The sequence below is a fragment of the Prionailurus viverrinus genome, chromosome C1 (assembly GCF_022837055.1).
Source record: "Prionailurus viverrinus isolate Anna chromosome C1, UM_Priviv_1.0, whole genome shotgun sequence".
Lineage (NCBI taxonomy): Eukaryota > Metazoa > Chordata > Mammalia > Carnivora > Felidae > Prionailurus > Prionailurus viverrinus.
In genome coordinates this window covers 50,432,860-50,454,894 of record NC_062568.1, presented here as the reverse complement: position 1 = coordinate 50,454,894, position 22,035 = coordinate 50,432,860, and the positions used below count along the sequence as shown (strand labels likewise).

Genomic DNA, 22,035 nt, shown 5'->3' with positions numbered 1-22,035 from the left:
TTGCATATCTTTACTGTCATGGATAACATGCAATATCTCACTTTTCTGGTATTTAATCACTTGAGAAATACATTTTGTTTTAGCACTTGTTATGTGCCAGGCACCATTCTAGGTGCTGGGAATGCAATGACAAACAAGATAAAGTTCATGTACCAAAAGAACTTACCTTTCAATTTGCTAGGCCTCATTAGGGGCTATAGTGTTTCATAATAAGAATTTTCCAAGTATTTAAAACTTGTTTTAATTATTTTGGGTATCCGTCTTTCTGAACTGTATTATGACATTCCCTGTTGTGAAATTTAACCTTTTTATGATGACTCCGTGCTGTCATTTCAAAAGTATTACAGGAAAAGCCTTTGAGGAGATAAGTCCTGGGCCTTATCAGCGTGTAAGAATGATTCTCCCATCTGCCACTGTTCTGGCACTATTTGGCCCTTGAAAAACCGAATTGATTAAGCAGATAGTGGGCTACATCTAATGTGACCAGACTGAATTATGATTTAATAGTTACAGAAAGAACAAGGACAGTCACACTGCCTTCAGTGAGGCACCCTGATCATGGTCACTGTGTTATTAATCAGTGAACTGTTGTAAATCAGTAGCATGCTTGATAAGATTTTAGGGAACACTGAGTTTGGCTTGCAAGGGTGGCAGTTGAACTCTGAGGAAAGCCATCAACCTCATCCTCATCTTTGCCTGAGAGCCAAGTCTATGATAGTTGTGTAATCTAGTCACTGAATAAACACAAATGAAACGAATGATTGCAGTTTCTAGCATTTCGGCCTGAGTTGGGCGACAGCAGTACAAGGAGAGAGGTATTAGGGGCAATGCAGGCTCTCACTATAGTTTGCATCTTCTGTGGAAGAGACTACACTTCATTCAGCACCCACTTGTGCAAGGGAATTTGCCGAGGCAACTTGTAAGAGATGGGAAAGTTGCATTGCAGAATTAGAGGGCTGAGTGGCACCTGAGAGGTCACCTTTTTCAATCCACTCATTTTTGAGACTGGGAATTTTTTATATTTATTAAAGTGAAAAGATTGGTTTCAGCTTATCTAACTAAAGAGTTAGAATAAAGCGGGGGCTAGAATCCATGTCTTTTAACATTACATCAAAACCCAACTCTGTTCCCTTCAGGAAAAGGGCAGTCATGTTGCATCCAGTATAGGTTATTATTGAGCATGAGTCTCATGGGTTGTTAATGAGAAGGTTGTGAACCAGATTAAAGGTATTATCCCCTATATTTATGCTGAACTATAGATTTCTCCAGAAATCTTTCCCAACAAAGTGGGATTGATGCAAGAACAATTTCGGCAAGGCTTGGCCATTAGAAATTTCATTGTCAGAATGTCACCTTAGAGCCAAGAAAACATGGATGGCAAATTTTGAAATCATACTTTTCTCTGTGATTAAAGTAATTTCTTACTAATCTGTTATTTATAATCTTTGCAGGTTGGCAGCCACGTTGGTTTGTTTTAGATAATGGAATCCTGTCCTACTATGATTCACAAGATGATGTTTGCAAAGGGAGCAAAGGAAGTATAAAGATGGCAGTTTGTGAAATTAAAGGTAAGTGAGTGCATGGAATTAGAGAAATTTGAAGTTAGGTAAGGAAAGCATTCTTCACTACAATCCAAAAAGAGGAAAAAAAGCATTTCTAGTCAGGTAGGGATCTTCTAATGCTGTTTATTTCCTTAGCAATTAAGAGTGGCACTTAACATTGTTAAGCACAGTTGGTTTTTTTTTTTTTTTTTTTTTCCCCCCTCCTTCTATTGAAACTCAAAATCTTAGGGTTAGTTTTCTAATTTGGACCTGAAAAACAATTTTTGTGGTTGCTACTTCAGCGTCCTTATGGAGTCCACAAGTGTTCTCTTTTATACTCATTATAAAATAAGGTATTGTAAAGATAGGAAGCTGAGCTTTAAAGGTGATGAGGTGTGGGGCCTGGCTGGCTCAGTCAGTAGAACATGAGACTCTTGATCTCAGGATCATGAGTTCAAGCCCCACGTTGGGCATGGAGCTTATTTGAGAAAAAAAAAAAAGTTGAAGATTGTAGAGAGATGGGGCCTAAAGGTGCGGTGACGAGAATTGGAAGCAAGGGGCTAAGACTCTCCAGGAGCCGAAGCACCGGTCCCCTGTCTCGAGCCTCTTTTATTTTTTGCAGTTTGTCTGATAACAGCGAGCACATACAACATAGTATTTGGCACGTGGACAGGTCATGCACCTGCAGTGTATTCCATACTGGGTCATGAGTACATCTAGCGCCAGACAAAACAGTCTTCTCCCTGGCCTGGTGCCCATATGATGTCCTTCTGGAGAGACGAGCAGTCCCAGCAGCTTTCTGTTCCTTGCTCTCACTTCCTTGCTGCTCTGTCCCTTTCCTTCAGGACATTCTTACAGTGCCTCCAGCTTCTTCTCCAACAAAAGATGATCAGGCAGGCTCTGCAGGGTTTTGCTAAATGAGTCAGTTTTTCTAAAACATGAAGTCAAAGCCATAAAACTCTGGTTCTTTGCTGAATCGGAGATCAGCTCTTCTGGGTGATAGAGATGTTTTCCTTTTCTTTCAAAAGAGAAGAACTAAAGCAATAGGTCATGCTGTAATTTTCATGAAAGAAGGTTTCATGGACCATTGATTCATTTGTATATGTGGTTGGGTTGTGTGGGGTGGAGGTAGGCAGGGGAGATCAGACAAAATGATAATGAAAAGTACTAAGTTCTTCAGAGAATTGAAGGAAAAACTAAAGCACTAGAGGAGCCAATATCAAGCACCTACAGGCCTTTTTCATTTCTCCTCTATATCTTGAATACTTGTCCTTCATGATGGGTACTTCCTTTGACATGTTGAGCGCTTGGTCACAGCTGTCAAACACTTGAGAGTAATCTTAATGCTCTGTCCATTTTCTTATTTAGATTAAAGCAAAGCAGCAGCTAGTGCATTATCTTATATTTTCCAGGGCCAGATTGCTAGTTTGGTGTAGTTTTGTGGTAGTTCTTAGTACGATTTAGCTATGGAGACAAAATAGAATTTTTCTTTGCTGCACATCTGATTCTTCACATTCGTTTAGGGTTCTTTCCACAGCAGTGATTTATAACTTGGGGTAGATAAGTGTCATCCAGGGATCTTTCTCCAAAATGCACATAGCTGCCATGTGATTGTAACATGCCCCCTTTAGCTGAGAATTAGTACTGTTCTAATGGAAGGAAGTCATGGCTATCTAAGATACAGAAACACTTCAGCCTAATGTATTGTTATTGCATCGTCCCTGAAATATGTGGGGCATAGTTTTGTTGTTTATTTTAGACAAAAGTACTGAAATGTATACCAATTAAGTATTGGCTTTCCAGGTACTCAGTTTTATATATTTATTTTTAATTGCACCATCATCCCCCATAACTCTTTAGAACTCCTATTTTAGAATTGCCTTATAAACCAGTTTATAAATCACACAAGAAAAGCACAAAGTATGAGTTTTTATTTTTTTGAAAATTGATGGTTTTATCTCATTTTATTCCCCAGATTTGATTCCAAATGATATTTGGTGAGAGTCAGAAATCAAACTACACAGTTCAAAGATTTGCCACCCTTGAGGATATTTAAAAGACTGTTAGTGGCAGAATCCTAAGGCACTTGTAAAATGTTTCAAGATGTGGCAGCATTTTTACTGTTGTTGTTTGTTTGAAGTAATCATTCTATTCAAGAATAAAATACAGAAAAGGGAGCAAATCTTAAATATTCAGTTTGAAGAATGTTTACAAAGTACACACACTTGTGTCACTATCAACCAGATGAAGAATTAGAATGTTGTCAGCCTTTCGGATACAGGGATATTGTCATGTTTTCTCAGCCATTAATCCCTTGAAAAAGTAACCATTAATTTGACTTTTATCACCATAGATAAATATTGCCTACTTTTGAATTTTTATAGATGGAATAAATCAGTATTTTCTTTTGTGTTGGCTCCTTTCACTCAACATTGTGAAATTCATCCATGTTGTTCTGTGTAATAGTAGTTCAATCATTCTTACTGATCTGTAGTATTTCTGATGTTATAAATATCCCACAACTTGCCTATTCAGTCTAGTATTGATGTGTATTTTTTTTTTTTTTTTGTTTTTTTCTATTTGGGATTATAATGAGTAAGTAAAGCTGCCATAAATATTCTTATTATATCTCTTTTGCTGAACATACATATGCATTTCTGTTCAGTATATATCTGGAAGTGGAATGGAATTGCTGAGGCATCGATACTCATACTTTTAGCTTTAACAGAATTAAGGAGAAAATTATTCTTGACACTTGCTAATAAGGCTGACTTTATTCAAGTCTCTCATGATAGGTATAGGGACTACTGCATTGGGCTTTGTAGTAGGGGAGAGAGATTGGGCTCAACTCCAAATATGATAAAGAAAAGTGGGAATTTGCAGCCAAGCAGTAGAGTTGGGGGATTGGTGGATGGAAAATTACTAAGAGGAAACATGAGGGATTAGGAGACATTCTGGGTAAACAGATTCTTGCTGAAGGCAGGCCAGATATTACCTGGGGGATGTTGGGGCTAGAGGAATTTTTTTGGCTATTGAGGGTAATCATATATTGAAGGTGGAGGATTCTGGCTAACTCTGACTTAGCAGAGTTCTTACTAAGATTGGACTCTACAAGGACAGAGAAGGAAGCCCAAGGTCGGGCATAGTCAAGCAGAGGGCTCAGAGGAGACTGACTGAAGTTTGATCAAGGAGAGAATCTTTGTCACAGGTAATGCCAAACTGTTTACCAAAGTGGTTGTATCAGTTTATTCTTGAACTAGCAGAATATGAGTGTTCCAGTTGCTTTGCATCCTTGCCAAAACTTGCATTATCAGTTTTAAAACTGTGAATATTTTTAGTGTATATGTTGGTATCTGATGGTGGTTTTAACTTGTATTTCTTCAATAACTAATGATGAATAGTTTTTCAGGTATTAATTAGCCATTTGAATGTCCTCTTCTTTTGAAGTGTCCTTTCTAGTCTCTGGCCTAATTTCTAAATTGGGCTGTCATCTTTCATGTTGTTTGTGGGAAGTCCAAATGTGTGTGTGTGTGTGTGTGTGTGTGTGTGTGTGTATACATATATATATATATGTATATATATGTACACTATATATATATATTCCAAATATATGTATATATATATTTTCCATTTGCACACACACACACATATTTGGACTTCCCACAACATGAAAGATGACAGCCCAATTTAGAAATTAAGCCAAAGACTAGAGATACATATATATTTTCCAAATATATATGTGTGTGTGTGTGTGTATATATATATATATATATATGTATTATATATATATTATATATATGTGTATATTTATGTATGTATATTTATATATAATATAATGTATAATATATATATGTATTATATATATATTTTATATGTATATATGTGTATATTTATGTAGTCCAAATGAGTCTTTGTATTGTATCTTCTTCCACTTTGTAGGTTGCATTTTCTTTCTGTTAAAGGTATCTTTAGGTAAGCAGAAGTTATTAATTTCAATAAAGTCCAGTTTTTCAATATTTTTAATTAGAACTTTTTATGTCCCGCTTAGGAAATCTTTTATCTTCTTGAAGGCTTATTGTTTTACCTTTTATATTTAAGTCTGTATTAGGTCTGTGATTGACTTAAAATTTATTTTTATATATGGTATCAGCAGGGGTTAAGATTCATTTTTTTCTCATAGGGATATTCAGTTGACTGAGTATCACTTATTGAAAATATCAACCTTTCACCTACTGCACTGTAGGAACATCTTTGTCACCAAGCAAATGACCATGTACATTGGGTCCTTTTCTGGACTGTCTTTTGTTTCATGGGACTATTTCTCTATCCTTGTGCCATTATCACACTGTCTTAATTTCTTTAGCTTTATACTTCTCAGTATTTGATGGTCTAAGTCTTCTAACTTTGTTTTTTTTCAGGATTGTCTTGGCCATTATTGGCTCTTTGCATTTCCTTAACACGTTTTAGAATCTGCTTGTAAATTTCCACAACTGTCTGCTGGAATTATGATTGGAATTATATTGAATCTATACATCAATTTGGGAAGAATAGTATTCTTGACAGTGTTGAGTCTTCTGATCTACTAACATGGTGTATTTGTATATTTAATTAGGTTTTTAATTTCAGTAATTTTTTACAGTTTTGCATATAGAGTTCTTGTCCATTTTATCTTGAGAACTTGATGTTTGGGGAGTCTTGTTCTTAAGTTTGTTGTCTTAGGTGACTACTTTGTAGGGGACACTCTTGGTTAATACATCAATCTTGGTATGTTTAAAAAGGAGCCATCTTATTTTCATTTGTAGCAGCATCATTGGTAATTAGAGCTTTGTTTTCTTTTAAGGTAGTTATTGATACTTTCACTAGTATTAACAAGCAGCAAAAAAAGAGTTACTCTTGGGGCCTTGGGATTTCAGTAATTTTATCTTGGCTTGGATCTTTGCACCCATCATTGATTGTTGCATGTTTGTATATTTCACTATCTACCTCTAAGAATGGCCTTTCTAAATAGAATAATAAGCTAGCAAAGCTTTTGTGGCACTTATTTGCCATAGTACCTCTGGTCAATATTTTTGGTAATTAATCATATAAATTAGGGCTTCTGCCAGACTTGCAGAGCCCCTGATAATTTGGCTCAACTCAGCTTGTCCATTTGTGAATATTATTACCATGTAATATAACACAAGGCTTTATTTACTCCTGATACCCTCAGTACATATTATGTTTATTTCCTCATCTAGGCCTTTTTTAATGCAGTTTTTCTCTTAACTAAATCCTACTATTGTCAAATCCTTCTTCATGAAGCCTTATTTCCCACCTCCTCTCACCTTTCTCCCATCTTAATTACACAGGAAGTCACTGTACCAAAGAGTTCATCATTTAGGTGTTTTGATTATTTTTGTTGTGTCAGTTTGTTTCCTTGGTTAAATTGTCAGCTCTGTTAGAGCAAAGACTCGTTTCTTTCTCCCCTTGTGTCTTCCCCCTCTACCAGCACTTCTCTGAGCTGAGTGAATACTTCTTGATTAAGGACAGTGTAACACAAATTTATTCTTACAACAACGATTGAGGATTGGCTCAGTATAATTCTTGATTAGTTCTCTTTTGTCAGAGTATCAAGGTGGGGGGTGGTTTAGGAGAGGAGGAGGAGGAGGAGGGGGGTGTGAAAGAGGAGAAGGTCTCCAAAATACTCACACTTTCTAGGTGATTGTGATGTGCCCCTTAGTTGAGGGCTGCTGTTCTAATGGAAGATGGCCATAGGTACCATTTATTCATTTATTTATTGTGCTGCTTCTGTATGCTAGGCACTATCCTAGGCTTGGAGGATACTAAGACGTAGAGTCTGTTTTCAAAGAAATCAGTAAAAAAATGTGTGGTAAGTGTGACAGTGCGTGTGTATTTAAAGTAGTATAGGCAGCCCCAAGAGAGGGAGTTTTTAGTTTTCATTGCTGTTTTCTCTTCCTCTTGCCATCACCACTTTAGCACCTCTGCCAGCATGAGTAGATGTGAGAAGGTGGTTTTGAGGGTGCCACTAGATAGCCCTTTAGGGAAAGTCAATGCCTGCATCTTGAATCTCAGTTTGTTGTTGTAGGTGTCTGTAACATCTAATACTGCGTAAGAGTGATTGTTTGATTCTCCCCAAATTACTTAAGTTCATGACTGTATTTCTCCTGTGTTTATCATCATAGTCCATTCAGCAGACAACACAAGAATGGAATTAATCATTCCAGGAGAGCAGCATTTCTACATGAAGGCAGTGAATGCAGCTGAAAGACAGAGGTGGCTGGTTGCTCTGGGGAGCTCCAAAGCTTGTTTGACTGATACTAGGACTAAAAAAGAAAAAGGTAACTATAAATTTTTCTTTGGTGGTGAGAATATTTTCTTAAATATAAATGTTAATTGTCTTGTCTACTTTTAGGAATGTAGCCTCAAGAAATATCAGAAATGTAGATGAAGATTTACATGCATGACATTCATCATAGTAAAAAAACTTGTAAACAATGCAAAAATTTAAATTTAGGGGAATGGTTCAGTTACCTCTAGGCTGGAATAAGCTGCTATGTAGCCAGTAAAATGTTTACAAGGAATTTTAATAATGTGAGAAAATGTCCAGTGTTAAATGATAATTGTAGAAAAGCAGGATTCAAAATTACATATCCATTCATTGGCCAGCTTAGGAAAGATCTATGAAATCAGTCAAGTTGTTACCTTTGGAAAGGTAATTTGTGAGAAGGAGACTCACTTTTTACTGTATATACCCTTTGGTACCTTTGACTTTACCATGTTCATATATTGCCAACTCCAAAGGATTAAACAGAAATCAAAAGCAAAGTAAATAATTTATGGTATTAATTCAACCGTATGCAGATACAGTGCAAAAATAATAAAATAATTTATGTCTTGGCAGTGAGTTTGCGGTTGTTTTGATTTTTCTTTTCTATATATATTTTTTGATTTTCTGAAAGTTTTCATTGAGTGTATATTACTTTTTATAATTAAAAAATGATAGAAGTTATTTAGATTAGTGACAATGACTGAATTATGGGTATTGAAAAATGAAGGTCCAGAATTGAATTTATAATCCTTGAAAAACATATGAAAGAACATCATGCATAGAGTATGGCTACAGGTAGGATAAGAAGGAATGGAAATTCATAATAGCCAAAAGATAAAAACAACCCAAATGGACATAGACAAAGAAATAGGTGAACAAAATGTAGTATTATACATACAATGGAATATTATTCAGGCTTTAAAAGGAGGAGAATTGAGACACATGCTACAATGTGGGTGAATCTTAAAAGATAAGTGAAATAAGCCAGTCACAAAAGGACAAATACTGTATGATTGTACTTACTAGCATACCTAGAGTAGTCAGAGTCACAGAGACAGAAAGTAGAGTAATGGTTGAAGGGGCTAGGGTGGGGAAGATGACAGAGTTCTGGAGATGGATGATGGTGTGGTGATTGTAGGACAATGTGAATATACTTAATGTCACTGAACTATACACTTAAAAATGGCTAAAACAGTAAATTTCATTACATATTTTGCACTATAATTGAAAGAAAAGAGGGAATGGACTTAAATTTGAGTAGAACCTAATTTAGGTTAGGTCAAATAAGCAGATAGAGCTTGTTTGGTCCACTGTGGCCAGAGTTGCTTTGTGGCTAGTATCACTAGCCACTGACTAGTGGCTCAGGGAATATGGAAAAACGCCAGGATCTGCTACGTGTATTTTTCCTTACTTCTGCTGTTTATATTTCTAGTTTAGAATGAATTGTGTGGCTGGATGTTTAGTGTGTCTGGACGTATTAAATAAAAGAAAGTAAGCTCTTAATAAGACAATTATGAAAACAATATAATGTGAAAATGAAGTTATGAAAGGAACAGAAGAAAGCAGATGTTTAATACAATAGTTTTAATGACATAAAAATTAAAAACTTCTCTGCGTTAAAAGGTACAATAAAGAAAGCTGAAAGAGCAGATAGAACTGGAAACATACTTGCAGTATATAGGACAGGGGAAAGATTGCTATCTTTAGTGTGTAAGAACCTTTATAGATTATTAATTTATATATTATTAAGAGAAAAACTGAACATCAAAATTGGAAAAATATGTAAAGGACAGAAAAGACAATTTACAAAAGAAGAAATATAAAGCACTTTTCAAATGAAGAATGAACAATGGAATGGAAATGTCCTGTATAAAACATCCAGTGGTCATCATCTTGCATCTGGAAATTAATCTACCTAAGCTTCATGTCAGACATATGACTTCCATTTTTTTCCCAATTATTTGAAGAGAGGGTATTTCCTCAATATCCTTATATCTGTTTCCAAGGGCCCACACCTCTTAAGCTATAGGTATTTATATCTATTCATATAGGTATTTATTATCTATTGCATTACTTTTAAATGATTCCATTTTGTTTTATTGCTGAAAGAATATGAAAACAATCTGACTGAATGTTTATATATATTCCTTTCAGAGATAAGTGAAACCAGTGAATCTCTGAAAACCAAAATGTCTGAACTTCGTCTCTACTGTGACCTCCTAATGCAGCAAGTTCATACTATCCAAGAATTTGTTCACCATGATGAGAATCATTCATCTCCCAGTGTAGAGGTATACAAAGATGATCCCTTCATGTCTGATTATGCTTTGTAATACACTGGTGGGTGAGGTTCTTCTCATAAGGTGGCAGAGAAGCATTTTCAAAATGAGCTATTTTTAGCTCTTCCGGGCAATCCCTACTCCAGACTCTGGAAATCTCTAGGATCTTCTAGATTGTATCTGTGCAACCAGAGTAAAGCAGGAAGCAGCACACTGCCCCAGGGAATCAAGGCTTATTTAATCAAGGGAATCAGCCAATCTGATAATTTGGAGGTTGGGGTGGGGAAGAAGCATTCCAGGCTTTGTTCTCTGGGCTAGCTGTATGAATCATTGGACAGCCGCTCTTCTCTTTCTTTCTGTGACGAGGTCCCAGTTTCTATGACTCAGAGTTAATAACTTAGCTTTGTCAAATAACTTTTTAAAAAAGTCCTTCTCAGAACAGTAATGCAGTAATCAAATTTCGAATTTGTGGGACCTGGCTATGAAATAGGTTCACACTTTCTGATAAAGGAGGACCAGCGGGCCCTACTGTTCTCTGAGTGAAAAGCCAGCATGGTTCCCAGTCACCTTTTACCTAACTTAGGAGAAACGGGACAAGAAACGGGCCTACTTCTGTGGCCTTCTCCTGGTGGGGAACAATCTTATGTGAGGTCATATTTAGTTGTAGGTACATTAGACCCTCAGGGCACTCACTGTTTCACCACAAGCTCTCTGGAGGTGGGTGCCCTCACATTTGCTCCAGTGGCTCAGTGACAATATCAAGGACCTGGTCTTGCTCCAGCCTTCCACTCTGCCATTCTTGGTGTGTTGGATTTGCCCCCTTATGTGCAAGGCCAAGGTCATACAGAGGCAGGAGGCAGTGGGGTAACCAGGGTGGAAAGAGACTTTCATAACTTACTGTCCTGGGCTTTTATCTGGGAACAAAAGTCCCAGAAACTCCTTAACAGACTTCTCATCTTTTTTTGTCTGGGTCAGTGGAAATTAAGAAATCTCAATATTTGACAGAGGGTCATAGAATAGCCATGAGTGGCTTCCACCAGTCTGTATTCATCCCCCAGGGTCAGGACACATTGCTGTCATTAAAAAAAAAAAAAAAAAAAAAAAAAATGGAGTTTTTATTCTACCATGGAAGAAGTAGGTTAATGGGTTTGGAGTAGATATGAATTGTGCTTGCCACTTAGTAACGCTCAGGGTGTTCTGCTGTGACCACCTTCAGAATTTTGATACTTAGAAAATTACTGTTTAGGTTAGGTTTATCTAAGAAATTTTTGGATATAGTTTTTCAATATGATATTTGGTTTAAATGCAAAATTTATTTTTTCATGGAATCTAATTTCATACACTGTTTGCCTGATAGACATTTCTTATTCATACATTGCTTTAATTTTCTAAGGTAGTATATTTTAAATAGATTTGCACGTAACCTAGTAAGGTGTCTGTTGTAGGTAATATTTAGTTACGTGATTATAATGTGCTGCATGATTCCATATAATTGTGGTTGAATCTGTTCAACTCAGTGTGTAATTTTACAGAACATGAATGAAGCCTCTTCTCTGCTTAGTGCCACATGTAATACATTCATCACAACGCTTGAGGAATGTGTGAAGATAGCGAATGCCAAGTTTAAACCTGAGATGTTTCAGCTGTCCCATCCGGATCCCTTGGTTTCCCCTGTGTCGCCTTCTCCTGTTCAAATGGTTGGAACTTGTTTTTCTTCCAGTGATGTTGCATTTTTGGTTTTGTTTTTGTTTTTAAGGATGGAAACTGGCAGTGGGAGGGAAATGGTCAACAGATAGAATATTCTGTATTGGAGCCTCTTAGCTCTGTGGGCTCAGCATGTGTCAAGGTCCTGTCCTCTTCCCTTGGAGGGACTGTGCCATTTACCTCAGAGTGCCAGAAATATATTATAATGCTCTGTGGGTGTTGTGACACAGAAAAGGTTGGGGACAGTGCTCTACTCGGTAAAAACATCACAATGGGGTGATGTTTTACTCACAAAGGAATAAAATTAAGCAGATCTTTAAAGGAGTTTGACAGGGGTTTGAAAGAACATGTTACAGGGAAAATAGTATTTTATAGTCCATATTGGGACTTGAGCCCTCTGAGTAGGCAAGTTACTTAATTTCTCTGGATCTCATTTTCTTCATCTATAAAATAAAAGGTCTTCTCCATCAGCAGGTCATTGCAAAGGAGCTGATCTGTGTAATGCAGGTGCTTCATGTCAGTTTCTTTCCTTGTGATCGCTCTGAACGATTACCCTTTGCCAGGGGTGGTGAACTCCTTGTCCTTTCCAAGTTAATAAACTTGCCCAGGCAAGCTGTAGGGAACTCATAGGTGAGACAGAGTCTGATGAGACTTTACATTTCTTTCATCCAAGTGTTTTTGGGAGCCCTTTTATAGAAGGAACAATGCCACTTGGCTACTACTTTAGCAATTACCTGAAGGCATATTTGTTAGAAGAAGGAATTGGGTACAACTCATTCCGAGGTTCTCTTAACCACGCCAGCCAATTTAGTTATATGAGATTTAGTAAAGATTATTACCTACGTTTATTTAGATCATCATTTTCTTTTTTTTTTTAATTTTTTTTTTTAATGTTTATTTATTTTTGAGAGAGACAGAGAAAGAATGCGAGTGGGTTCGGGGCAGAGAGAGAAGGAGGCACAGAATCCAAAGCAGGCTCCAGGCTCTGAGCTGTCAGCACAGAGCCTGGTGTGGAGCTCGAACTCACAAGCTGTGAAATCATGACCTGAGCCGAAGTCGGATGCTCAACCGACTGAGCCACCCAGGCACCCCTAGATCATCATTTTCTAATCAATGTATGATGGGCTAATAATGTCCTCTGAGACAGGTATACTGTGAAAATGAGTTTTATGGGCAGATTAGTTTGGGAAGTTCTAAATGGGTCTGTCACTGGACATCTTAGAATCTCTTTTATGATAATGTGTATTATGAATCTCAGAGAAGGAGAGGTGGTGTGCATTGTTTCTGAAATTTATTTGACAAGTGAACCCTTCCTGTGTATTTTTAAATAACAGCTCACAAGACTGTGGTGTTCAGTAGAACATTTTGACAATATTGCCTTATAACACAACTGTAGATACGTTATGAACTGTGAGATAACCTGTATGGTTGAATAACAAGAAAAGGTCTTTTGAGGTGGGTGTATATATAACACTGTGTTCCTGAAGTTGATATATAAGGTGTCAAATACAGACTTCACTACAAATACTACTATGTTTGACCTTATAGAATCAAATGCAATAAAGCCACCTCAAAACTGCCTGTTTTTGTACTGAATTTCTGAGGAAAATGCCTTCTGTTATAAATGCTCCATAGTCCAGAGAGGTCATATGTGTATTTTATGCATAAGAAGCAATGATAACTGTTTCTTTTTTTTTTTTTTTTAATTTTTTTTTTAATTTTTTTTTTTTCAATGTTTATTTATTTTTGGGACAGAGAGAGACAGAGCATGAACGGGGGAGGGGCAGAGAGAGAGGGAGACACAGAATCGGAAACAGGCTCCAGGCTCTGAGCCATCAGCCCAGAGCCTGACGCGGGGCTCGAACTCACGGACCACGAGATCATGACCTGGTTGAAGTCGGACACTTAACCGACTGCGCCACCCAGGCGCCCCATAACTGTTTCTATTAAACCAAAACTTTTTATCAGTAGCAATGTTACAGGAAATCCAATAGGTTAATCTAAAAAATACTGGCTAGAGGCTGTTTATTTTTCCTTGCTTTGCCATTTTACTTCATACATAAGGCAAAAGTTGTGGCTTATGAGAATTAGTTCTGGAGACACAGATGGAAAAAAAGGTCAGTCTTTGTGGGAAAATATATATATTTTTAATAATATGAGTAAATGGGAAAGAAACCTGAAAGATTTGAGAATTCTAAAACTATTTAAACTCATTGTTAAACTACTTTATGTAGCTAATATCACTGTGTCCCTCTTAGAATAAATTTGCATTCAGTCTTATTTCAGGTCATAATGGAAGTTCAGAAAATCATCATTTTGACTCCAGACTGAGTGATAATTGTAGTGGCGATATCATTGGATTAGTAATCCCGAAGGGAGTGACTTCTGTTAAAGGAGATGTTAATGTCCATTTGTATCTTTTTTTTTTTTTTTTAATTTTTTTTTCAACGTTTATTTATTTTTGGGACAGAGAGAGACAGAGCATGAACGGGGGAGGGGCAGAGAGAGAGGGAGACACAGAATCGGAAACAGGCTCCAGGCTCTGAGCCATCAGCCCAGAGCCTGACACGGGGCTCAAACTCCCGGACCGCGAGATCGTGACCTGGCTGAAGTCGGAATGTCCATTTGTATCTTAATGTCAATCATATTAGATGTTTTGGGCTACAAAATGGGTTGATCATATCTGTCATCATTTCAGCTGGGATTTCTCAGAGCTATTGTTGGCTTACGTTACAAATACAGCAGCCATTTATTTACATAACAGACTTTAGACTTGGACTGGTAAGACCCTTGAGCCCCTGCATATAAATATAAAAGCAACCTGTAGTATAAACTGTGCTTTTCTGCTACCTTGCTAAACATTGAAATAATCTGTTTTAATTGGTGGTCTCTTTCTATTTTTTTGGTGGAGTCATTGGATCTTTTAAATTGTGTTTAGTATTTGTCATATTTATTAACACTCTGCTCATTCAGGTTTTTTAACTTTTAAAATGTATGTTTTAGAGACTTGAGACTTAGGGTTCTTCTGAGTTCTTAAAAGACTCAGATTATTAATGCTGTCTTCCACAAAAACCACACTTTAGAACATCTGTATAACAGCTACCTGAATAATGAATTACAAAGAGAAGCTTTGCTACCAGCCTCTTTTCCTGGCCTTTAAGAAAAAGAGAGAGGAAGATATTTATTAGAATACTTTCTGGCTTGCTAGATACTGCTTTAAATAGTATGATTTTTTTGGATTAGTTATATATTTTTAAAATATTTTTATATACATGCACTCACATATGCACACATATATATGATATATATGTTATGTATATGATGTAAAATTTGCTTTTTAGTATTGAGAAAAGAATCTAGCATGTTTTTGATAGGTGTTGAGAAAGATTCCAATTAATGGTTATTAGGGACAAAGCTTGACATTGTGCTAATAGTGTTGCTTGAGTCTGTAAAAAATAAGTATCTTGGCTAGTCATCTTTTTTTCGGAGTAAATTTGTGTTAATTATGATAATGATAATAAGAGCTGTATTATTCTACTTCACATACTAATTATGCTTATTTTATTTTAAATTTCTAGATGAAGCGTTCTGTCAGCCACCCTGGTTCTTGCAGTTCAGAGAGGTAAAATAATCTTTTCTTTTAACCAAGTACTCTCAGAAATTTACCTACTTAGGGAAATTCTTTGGGCCTTTAATGTAAAGTAGTGTGGAATGGAAACTCTTTTTGAGCAGAGCTTGGTTCTGATTTGCTCAGCATTATATCTCTTAGTTACTAGTTTAGGGCCTGGTCCTAGTAGGTAGTCAGTGAAGATAAAAATGAGTGGATGAATTAACCAGCAAGGTAAGCACCTTGCCGACTATTGTACCTTTTTTAGATGTTTGAAATTATATCAAATGATGGTAAAAAAAATCCAGTTTTGAGGTGAGCTTAGACTCACTTTACTACAGCTTTTTATAGTCACATATTCATGCTGATCTGTTGTTTAAGAATTAAAGATCTTACTGAAAAGAGAGAAAAACCAATTGATATTTTTTTTTTTTCAACTTTTTTTTTTTTTTATTTATTTTTGGGACAGAGAGAGGCAGAACATGAACGGGGGAGGGGCAGAGAGAGAGGGAGACACAGAATCGGAAACAGGCTCCAGGCTCTGAGCCATCAGCCCAGAGCCCGACGCAGGGCTCGAACTCACGCACCGCGAGATCGTGACCTGGCTGAAGTCGGACGCTTAACCGACTGCACCACCCAGGCGCCCCAGATATTTTAAAGTATATATGCATATGAACACATTAAGACATTTGCCTTCTAGATAGATCTCGCCAATATCCCAGGTTATTAAAATGTTCATTATCTTAGTAGATAATAGTCTTTCAAGTTGCCCTAGTTGTCATATTTGGTTCTTTGGAAAATGATGAAATTGTAGTGACATTAGCTTTATTTCTCTATGTTAAGAATAACTGCCGGGCACCTGGGTGGCTCAGTCAGTTAAGTGTCCCGACTTTGAATCACATCATGATCTTGCAGTTCGTGGGATCCAGCCCCGTGTTGGTCTCTGTGCTGACAGCTTGGAGCCTGGAGCTTGCTTCAGATTCTGTGTCTCCCTCTCTCTCTGCCCCTCCCTCATTCTCTCTCTCTCTCTCTCGTTCTGTCTCTCTCAAAAATAAATAAACATTAAAAAAAATTAAAAAAAAAAAGAGTAAGTGCAGCACCTAGGTGACCCCAGTTGGTTAAGCATCTGACTTTTGGTTTCTGCTCAGGTCATGATCTCACACTCATAAGTTTAAGACCCATGTCAGGCTCTGCACTGATAGTGTAGAGCCTGCTTGGGATATTCTTTCTTTTCCTCCCTCTCTGACCCTTATGCTCATGCTCTCTCAAAAAACAAAAAACAAACAAACAAAAATCTTAAAATAACTGTTAACTGAGCCCTTACTGTTGTTTTGTCACTGCACCCCCCCCCCCACCTCCATGATTATGTAATCTGTGATTGGACTATTATGTGCACAGAGTCCAGTGATGAATATATGTATCCAGTCCTGTCAGGGAATAAAGAGTTTCACTAGCTGAATTTTCCAGAAAAATAGAAGCTTGATTCCTTTTATAAACTTTCATTTTTACGATAGAAATTTTTCTGAACTGTATTTTATCTTTTCTACCTAATTAGATAAAATATAATTAGAGTTAAAAAAATTTTTTTTCGTAATGAATCAGGATTATCATTAAGAACAGTAATGTTGGGTTTTTATATAGTGGTAGCCAAGGTGCTGTTGAGTGGTGGTGGTTTATTTCTATATTAAATATTTTAGATTGACTTGTCTACTTTTCTGATTTTCTAGACTGTTTCTTAAAATCGTTTTTATGGCCTCCATTTGCCACATTTATTTGTTCTTGCTGCTGTCAGTGAGTTGACCTCTAGCATGTTCCTAACCTACTTGCCCACCCCCTTCATTCTGCTGTTTTTGATGATATGGATTGACACTAGATTCATGCACTTGTGTAGGTCATAACTTCTAGTTTTCAAACATTTGTTAACCATCTGGTATATCTAATGTCGTGGTGGACCCTTCTCTATAAAAGAAGTTGCTTCATGGTTCCCCCTTTCCATTTAATTCGGCTCAGAGGCCATAATCTTCAGGTTACCGGCTGGATTGTGAATGATTTGACTTGCCTGTGGTGTGACCTTTGAAGGAGTCAAATGTTGCTATAATAGAACTTTGGGCATAAAAATAGTTCTCTTTCATTTGAATAAGTCATGTAAAACTCCAGGTAAGTTCAGGGTGTTATCATTTGTTTAAGGCCTTATGATGCAATGCTTTTTATTTAATTTGCAGGAATAGCCACTCTGTAAAAGAACCAATATCTACACTTCACCGACTCTCCCAGCGACGCCGAAGAACCTACTCAGATACAGACTCTTGTAATGATACTCCTCTTGAAGACCCAGACAGTAAGTTAAATGGGCCCTCTCTCTTTCTTTGGCTTATTCCCCCAAATTGTGGTGGGACTCTATGTGTGTTGTAGTCAATGAAGGACACTGACAGTGAACACTGTCTTTTCCCTTTGGATTAATTCCTTAATTCAGAGCCAGGCAAATAGCACACAATCAACAGAAGCTCATAATATCCTCCTACAGACACCTTTATTATTAACTAAGAAGTGCTGAGTAACTGTGTAAATGCCATATCTTAGATTAATATGTATAACATCAAACTGTTTTCTTCCCACTATATTTTAGTAATCTCTTAGTAATGTTCTACTCCCACTATATTTACATTAAAAAAGTGTTTTAGAACAAAGCATCAATTGTGGTTGGGATTCTAGGGGAAAATAAAGGCAAGTCTGAGTGCAGAGAAAAAAAAATCGGTATTATTACTTAAATAATTTGAAATGGCCAAGGAAAATAATTTTTTCTGGTGGTGGTGGTGAATTATGGTAGCATTTATTCCTATGCCCTTTTCTCCTTTTTTCTTTAAAGAGCAGCATCCTGTGATTGAATACTTTAGGCAAGGTTTTATGATTTAGGTTAAAATTTATTTTTCTCTTCCAAGAAGAAGCTTTGAAAATGTGTCAGAATATCTAGTTAGACAGTAGTGACCATGATTTCCAGTGAACACAAATAGAGTCTTATTATTACAGCTCTATTAATATACTTTTGCTTTTCAGGGTCTTTACTATTGCCCATGAAGCATATGTGATGGAAATTACATAGAGTTCCTATTTGGGGGGCAGGTTGTGTTCCAGGAGTTTGTAAGTCTGTTGTTGGGAACAGATTTTATTTCCCTTGTGGAAATGGTGTGATAAGTGGTGTTTAGATTCTTTAGGTTGTGTAGAAGAGCTCAGCTAATTCACGTTGATTAGGATAGAATTGTTTCACTGAACCAGAAGGTTAAACAGGTTTAATTAGAGGAGAATGTAGAGTTCACGAAAATGGTGGAGGTTGGAGAGGGCCTACTGCCCATTTTCAGATTTTTAGGAGTTGATGGCATCTTTTTTTTTTTAAGTCCATTTTCTTCACAGAACTATTTATTGACATAGAGGACTACTCTACACTCATTGCCATTTTTAACTCAAGTTGAGGAAATGGGTAAAAGAAATGAAGGAAGGAAAATGGGTGAGGGTGGGAAGGGGAAGGGAGAAAGTAACTTTCCTGGGCCAATTTAGTACAACTTGAAAGAGATAAGAGGAAGAGGGTTAGGGGTTAGGTGTGGGAAGAAAAATTACTGGGGGCAGGTAATGTATATTCTGATATACCTTGTTCTTTCTGCCTTGTATACATGACCCTTTTAATCTAGAGCCCATGAAAGAGCTCTATATGCTGCCTTGTACTTTTCTCTGGATGCAGCTCCTTTTTACTTTATGGGGGTCATTTTCATTTGTGACAGTGAAAATAATTTTTTTAAAGCTAGCCATTTTTCTTTGCTCTCTTTTTAAGCACGCTGGTTTTGAATTTTTTTTTTAAGTTTATTTATTTATGAGAGACAGACAGAGAGCAAGCTTGTGGGGGAGGGGCAGAAGGAGAGGGAGAGAGACAATCCCAAGCAAGCACCATGCTAAGTGCAGAGCCTGAAGCAGGGCTCAGTCTCATAATTGTGAGATTATGACCTGAGCCAAAAATCGAGGTGGATGCTTAACAGACTGAGCCAGCCAGGCGCACCTTAATTTTTTTTTTTTTTTTTTTTAAGTAGGCTGCATGCCCAATGTGGGACTTGAACTCATGACCCTGAGATCAAGAGTCGCATGCCCTACCGACTGAGTCAGCCGGGCACCCCTGGTTTTGAATTTTTGAAAACAATTTTTATAAGTTCTGAGTATGCATGCCTTATTCCATGTAGCATTCCCCTAGTTAGCTGCTAAGGAGTGTAACAAAAGTAGTCACACATATCTGCACAAACATACACACATGCATACATATTTATATACATACATGTGTCTCAGTTCTCTAGACCTTTTTTTAAATTGGGAAGTATAGCCTAGGTCAGAAGTTTTATCCTTAGGTTTCCTTCTATTTATCCTAAAGTTTAGTGTCTCAGTTAGTTGACAGAGCAGAGACTGAATTACCGTTCTTCTTTACAAAGTACATGTTTTACAGTTGGGTGGTCTTAGTCCGAAGCCTTTATCCCCAGATATTCTTTTCCTTGAGAGATAAAACTGCTTCTATTATTCATTAACTGGATTTTTAAAAATTATAGAAGTAATAAATGTTTATGGTAAATTCAAATAAATATGTACATATAAAAGTGCAATTGTTTTGCAACAGGCCATGCCAGTGCGTGTAACTGTATTCAGTCAGAACTGCAATGATAGTTCTGTCAGCTGCATTCCAAGTGGAGATATGGGACCTTTCAGTGTGAAATACCTTGTCAGCTCTGCTCAGAAAGTCTTGTGGTAAAAAGAGCAAACCTGAATTAGTCCTAGTTCTGTTACCAGTTGGGTAATCTTGGGCTAGGCATGTAACCTTTTTGGGTCTTTTTTTTTTTTTTTTTTTTTTTTTAACCCTAGAACACAAGGAGGATACGGACAGCATTAAAACAAATCAGGCCTGAAAAGCAATGGTTAGCTAAGAAAGACTACATTCAGTTCAGCACATGTTTATTGACTGCCCGTTACATGCCAACAGTGGTTCTAGCAGTGAACAAAACCGTCTCTGCTCCAGATAGCTTCATAAGTTATTTTGTTAACTCCGAAGCTTCTCCTTATGACTGCCAATAGTGGGAAAGTTAGATTTTTCTCTATTCAACAGTCAACCAAAAAATTAGTAGGAAGCTGAAGGAATTTCATGTCCCTGAGTAGGAAATTTAAAATTGTTTTTTTCATAAAGAACTGGAGTTATATTGATAGGCTGTTTAACCTTTTAATTTATCTCTGAATAGGACCTGTTCACTGTTCAAGAAATACACTTAATGGAGATTTGGCATCAGCAACCATTCCTGAGGAAAGCAGACTTATGGCCAAAAAAAAATCTGAATCGGAAGATCCTCTTCCATCCTTCTCTTCCTGAGGAAATGGAAGTGTCCAACTTCCTCTAAGTATTGCTATGCAAAAGCTGCTGTAATTAAACTATGTTCTAGGGAGTAGTTTTTCCCTTAGGATTTCTCTGCACTTTATAGAATACTGTAAAACAAACAAACAAAAGAACAACCCACATACCTTTGAAGTGTATTTTATCTTTATATAGTTTATTTGCAAGAGTATTTTCCTAATAACTTCACAGTATGAATGTGCATCTTTTTTTTTTTTTTTTAAACAAATGATGGTGTAACATTTTGACATCCATAAGGACAAATGTAGATATTTTTCTAAAAAACTGTGAGGGACTGACAGCTTAGTCAGGGTGTATTGTAGCTTATAAACATGAAATCTTATAAACATAAGGTTTCAGTTTGACAGACGTGTGATATATGTAACTTGTGCCATGGACCAAATGGTCACTTTACCCCAGCTAAAAATGAGTTACGATAGCAGCTTGATGGTGATTCTATTGTATTCTTTTAAGCAAAAGGAGACATTTAATATTCCAAATATTTTTAGCCCAAATACCGTAACACATTGAGGATTTTTTAAAAACCAGACTGTGCTGTCCTTCATATGTGAAGTTGACACTACTGATTTGTCAGTACCAAATGTTGGGTTAAAGTATTTAACTTTTATTTATTTATTTTTCTGTTGCATCAAAAAATGATTGCATCCTGACTTTTATGACCTACCAAATTTAAGATGTGTATACATTTGTTATTTACATTGTTCTAGAAAAGAGGTTAATGTTGTAGTGACCTTGCTCACTTACACCAGAGAAATAAACGCCCTTCAATGGAAGAGGATTTTAGTGCTTTTTTCCTAAAATAGACATTAAGCTGCTGTTGTAAGGTATTAATGTTTGCAGCTCTTTAGACTATCTAGAGACATTTTTTATTTATGACTATTTATACAAAAAAGGAATTCTGTCAAAGTGACCACTCTACATCACTTGAGAATGGCATTATTTAATTAAAGAACAAATAGCATTTTTTGGTAGTGCCTGTCCATACCTATTGTCAGTGTTTGCCTTGTAAACTGTTTTTTTAAAAAAATTCACTTTGGAGTGATGGTTTTGTCCAAGGTCTTGGATGAGGAGCACTTTAAAACAAACTGGTTTGGTGTTTTTAAGTTAATCACATGTTTAATAAATATATGGTTTTTGCATTCAAA

General features: G+C 36.6%; 1 protein-coding gene across 2 annotated transcripts in view; it reads left to right on the top strand.

Annotated features, from left to right (window-relative positions):
• Positions 1-22,035, top strand: part of PLEKHA3 (pleckstrin homology domain containing A3) — a 26,287-nt gene extending 4,252 nt beyond the window's left edge. For both annotated transcript variants that reach the window (XM_047871555.1, XM_047871553.1), the window contains exons 2-8: positions 1,452-1,568; positions 7,724-7,879; positions 10,024-10,160; positions 11,681-11,845; positions 15,431-15,474; positions 17,682-17,797; positions 20,721-22,035. In XM_047871555.1, the coding sequence (XP_047727511.1) occupies positions 1,547-1,568; positions 7,724-7,879; positions 10,024-10,160; positions 11,681-11,845; positions 15,431-15,474; positions 17,682-17,797; positions 20,721-20,848 (768 nt within the window). In that variant the 5' untranslated portion in view covers positions 1,452-1,546 and the 3' untranslated portion in view covers positions 20,849-22,035. The remainder of the gene's footprint in view (positions 1-1,451; positions 1,569-7,723; positions 7,880-10,023; positions 10,161-11,680; positions 11,846-15,430; positions 15,475-17,681; positions 17,798-20,720) is intronic.